The sequence below is a fragment of the Dipteris shenzhenensis genome, chromosome 27 (genome assembly GCF_047967505.1).
Source record: "Dipteris shenzhenensis isolate YYH24624 ecotype China chromosome 27, Dip_SZ_1.0, whole genome shotgun sequence".
NCBI classification, from domain to species: domain Eukaryota; kingdom Viridiplantae; phylum Streptophyta; class Polypodiopsida; order Gleicheniales; family Dipteridaceae; genus Dipteris; species Dipteris shenzhenensis.
This window is the reverse complement of record NC_141622.1, coordinates 14890334-14894416: the sequence shown is the minus strand read 5'-3', so window position 1 is coordinate 14894416 and position 4083 is coordinate 14890334. Positions and strand designations below refer to the sequence as shown.

The window sequence follows — 4083 nt, the reverse complement described above, 5'->3', positions numbered from 1 at the left end:
TGCAAATACACTGAAGATGCCAAGTGAAATCTATGTACCGTCGATGAAGATAGAACTGCAGTATATAAGGTCTGATCTGTGTTACAAGGCTTGTGGCAATGATGCCGAGAATAGCCAAGAGGCTTTACAAGGCTGAAAAAATGATGTGCACGATGCCGTGAGATAGCCAAATAGGCTTTACAATGGTGGCATGTGTGTGTGAAATCAAGTGCTATCTGCCCACTGAACCAATCTGCAATGCCTCTGAACTCTGAAGTCTGCTCACTGAACTGATGAACGTAAGGTTTCAGGTAATGTAATGATGTGAAATCGGATGTGAGCATATGGACTGTCCGAGTAGGTACTAGTCGGGAATTTCGGGCATGGCTTAGATTGGCAACTTGGGGAATTCAAAGTGTCCCCTCTATGGCGATCTAGTCTACTCTGATCTAGATCTAAACCAACCGTCGATCGATGAAAGAGCAGCAAATAATTCCTTTTCCTTTGTTCTTTTTAAGTGCTGGGTCAGATGCGTCGATGTAGAGGCAAATGTGCGTGAAGGAAGTGGTTTTGTCGGCGAGGCTCAAATGTGAGTGTAACTTGCATCGAAATGTGCACGTGATGTAATGAGCACGTAGAGCACAAAAAATCGAGCGACTTTCCTTTTTGGAGCACCCTCAAATTCTTCCTGGATCAAGAGATATGACTTGATCTATGTGGAGGGGCAAAAGGAGTGCAAATGGTGCTCAATGATGATGTGTCACTGTGAGTCACATACAGTGATGATGTGGCACTGTGCTTAGCAAGAGGTGTGCCAGTGAAGCTCTGTGCTGAGGTGGCAGGAGTGTGCACATGCAGTGTGTGCACAGTGTGCCTGGCAAGAGACAGTGCCTGCAGGGATCCAGTGCTGACTGGACTGCTGAGGTGGTAGTGCTGAGGTGGCACAGATGATGTCAGCAGGGTGACATAGCAGTCGGTGGTGACATGGCAGTCGGTGATGACGTGGTAGTGAGGATAGGTTGATGACGTGGCAATGGTGATGTGGCAGAGGATAAGATAGCTACACGTGGCACATCCGGGTGCCTGATGACATGGCAATTGGAGGTTAGGTTGCCACGTGGCAAAACGCTATCTGCCACGTGTCAAAACGCGAGGCACTGGAATCTACCCAAGATTTTGATGGAATCTTGGAGATTCCGTCGTCTTCTCCGCTGATTCCGTTGTCAGTGTGGCTAGGCATCGGAGAGCCGTTTGGGTCTATGGGTTGCTTTGGAGAAGGTCACTCACCACATCGTGAAGGAGTAGAGCTTTGATGGTTGGGTCACCTAGCATCCCATGGAGCTCATCGAGTGAGCTTGTTTGCCGAATCGTGAAGGCGAGGCGTGGAGATAGCCATTGTTGAGAGCTGCTAGCCGTGGGTGAGAAGTCCTGTATGTAGGTCGTGCTAGTTGTAGGCGCCTCTCGGCTAGGAGGAGTTTGTTGAGCGTTGCGGGCGTGCTAGCTCGTGGCTGTTGGAGAGATGGTCGCCGTGAAGAACTTCCCTCAGAGTCGAGGTGCTGTTATCGGGCTGCTCAAGGGATCTATAGGCCTCAGTGGTGCCATCTTCATGCACATTTATCACGCTCTCTATAGCAAGGATCCGAGGGGCGTCATCTTGCTCGCTGGCTGGTTGCCTTCGCTGGTGTCCTTGTTGCTCATGTTTTTCATTCGCCCCATGACACCAGAGATGGATGAAAAAGAAGGCAAACACTTCTTTTGGTTCCTTTACCTCGCCGCGCTGTTGGCAGGCTTTCTCATGGTAGTTATCATGGTGGAGAATTTGGTTCCGATATCGTCGCCCACCGTTTACAAGGCCGTGGGAGTCTTTACGGTTCTTCTGCTGGTGTCGAACTTGTGGATTCCAGTGCGGCCAGAGCTTGAGAAATTCAAGCAGATATCAGACTAAGCTCACAGAAGGAGTAGAGGTGGTATTCGCTAGGGACGGCCGTCGAAGGAGCTTTGTTGGAGAGGCTTAGCTACAAGACATGCAACCCGTGGCTACTGAAGCATCGCCCGTGTCGCTGTGGACGGTCGTATGCACAGTGGAGCTAGTTGGCCGTCTTGAAGAAGGCAATGGAGCCTTGAAGCTCTAGAGATGGAAGCTATCATTGCTGTTGTACTTGCATGTAGTGCCATAAAAAGAATTTGATGCTCTGGATAGACCTTTCTCGCAAAAGGGTATGTTGGAGCCTTTGAACTCTCTCCCTCTCACTCTCGGAATGCAATAAATCCAAAGTCTCTCTCTCTCACGAGAAGAATGAACGGAAGGAGGATTAACAAAAATCTCTCTCACAGAACTAGTTCTCTCACAATCTCAATGCTCACTCTTTCTCACAAACACTCAAGAGAAGGAACTAAAATCTCTCAAGAATGAACGGAATTCCCTTAAGGAATGACAGAAATTCTCTCAAATGGACGGATGAAGATCTCTCACCGGAAGTGGACTCTCACGGAGCACACTCAAGAGAACTCTCAATCTCACAATCTCTCTCACACTCTCAAGAATCGCAATGCCTCAGTGGAAGGCAAGGGAGCTCTGATACCATGACAAAATAAGAAGAGGGGAGAGGAGAAGAGTGGAGATGAGGAGAGAGGGCACAACTAGAGAGCACACCACAAATGACTAACTGTACGCTAGAATTAGTTGAAAAAATAGAATATATACAAACCCTTTTAGGGTTAGGGTTAGGGGATCTAACCCTTTCCTTTATAGCACTCTATAAGGTTAGTGCTATGCACATATGATCACGTGATGGTGCTATGCATACATGATCACATGATGTTGAGCGTGAACTCTGAACATTCTCCAAATTGGAATACTTTAAAAACTGCAATTACATTCTTCACCATTTGGTCTTCGATGAAGTGCTACCCTCTCCTTTGTTATCTCTCTTCTTCTTCTTGTCCTTCACCTCTTTTTTCTTTTGCTCCTTAGCCTAAGGAGATTCCTTGGGCATGTGGCCTTCCTCTCAGATGTAGCTCAAAATCTCCTCAATAGAATCCTCTAGTATTTCACGATTGGTATTGTGCTGGATGGAATGATCCTCGCCCTCAACACGTGCAGAGGGACATAGATGCACCTCAAGGAGTGATTGTACATCTAACTCCCCATCATTTATATCATAATATTGACGGTACATCTCCTCCAAGTATGCCATCAGAGCTTCTTTGCTAGGGGCCATTGGGAGTAGCAGAGAGAGAGCAACAAGGAGTATCAGAGTGGAAGGAGTGGAAGGAGGGAAACAACAAGAAGGGAGTAGTATGAGAAGGGATATAGCACGGGAGCGGTGTGAGACAAAGAAGAGAGGAGGAGAGACTTTAAAGATTGAGGGAGGATGAAGTAGAGAAGGGAAAAGCAAAGAATCAAACGTACAAAAATTGAGGAGGATAAAGCGGATAGGGTGATAGGGGATGTGATTGGCGTGGATTGTGGAATGAAGGAGAGTGGATGCAATAAAGTTTCCTAGAATTACCTATTCAAAATACATTGGCTTGTGCGATACATATAATTTTTTGAATAGAAGTGAATGTAAATGTAGCTTGTTTGGACTTTGAATTCTTTTATAGATATTGAGTGAGTGCCCTAATATGATTTGTAATGTGTTTTATATGCCCATATTTGGTTCTTTTTTTTAAACAGATTAAAAATGGAATGCCCTCCTCCCCGATAGTCTTCTGTAAACCCCAACTCGGTTCCCAATATTGCTGTCATTCGGGACATCAATAATTTGCTATCACATGTAGCAAAAAAAATTGTGCATGATGAAGATTGGATAAAGTTTAACGTTGAAGTGCATGCACTTTTTGATAGAGGCACGAAACAACCTATGGATCTCCATAAGCTTTGGAGAGACCACTTCGAGCCACTCATTAACAAGGAGGAGACTATCAAAGTCATAATGGTTTGTGTAGACATCTTCTTGGACCATGAGTACATAGTCTAAGAAGAGTATAATTATATATTACAAGACATGGAAGATGAGGTCCGAAGTCACCCATCTAGCCACAAGGAGGAGGAAAGTACCTCGTATAGTAATGCAAAGCAGTAGACCTCCTCCTCTCTTT

The 4083-nt window shown here is 45.8% G+C and overlaps 1 protein-coding gene across 1 annotated transcript; it reads left to right on the top strand.

Moving 5' to 3' along the window:
• The first annotated feature begins 1498 nt into the window (after positions 1 to 1498).
• On the top strand, positions 1499 to 1924 carry LOC147883911 (uncharacterized). Its single transcript, XM_087398906.1, has one exon. It carries the CDS (start codon positions 1499 to 1501, stop codon positions 1922 to 1924), a length of 426 nt encoding a protein of 141 aa, XP_087255032.1.
• Positions 1925 to 4083: the final 2159 nt, after the last annotated feature.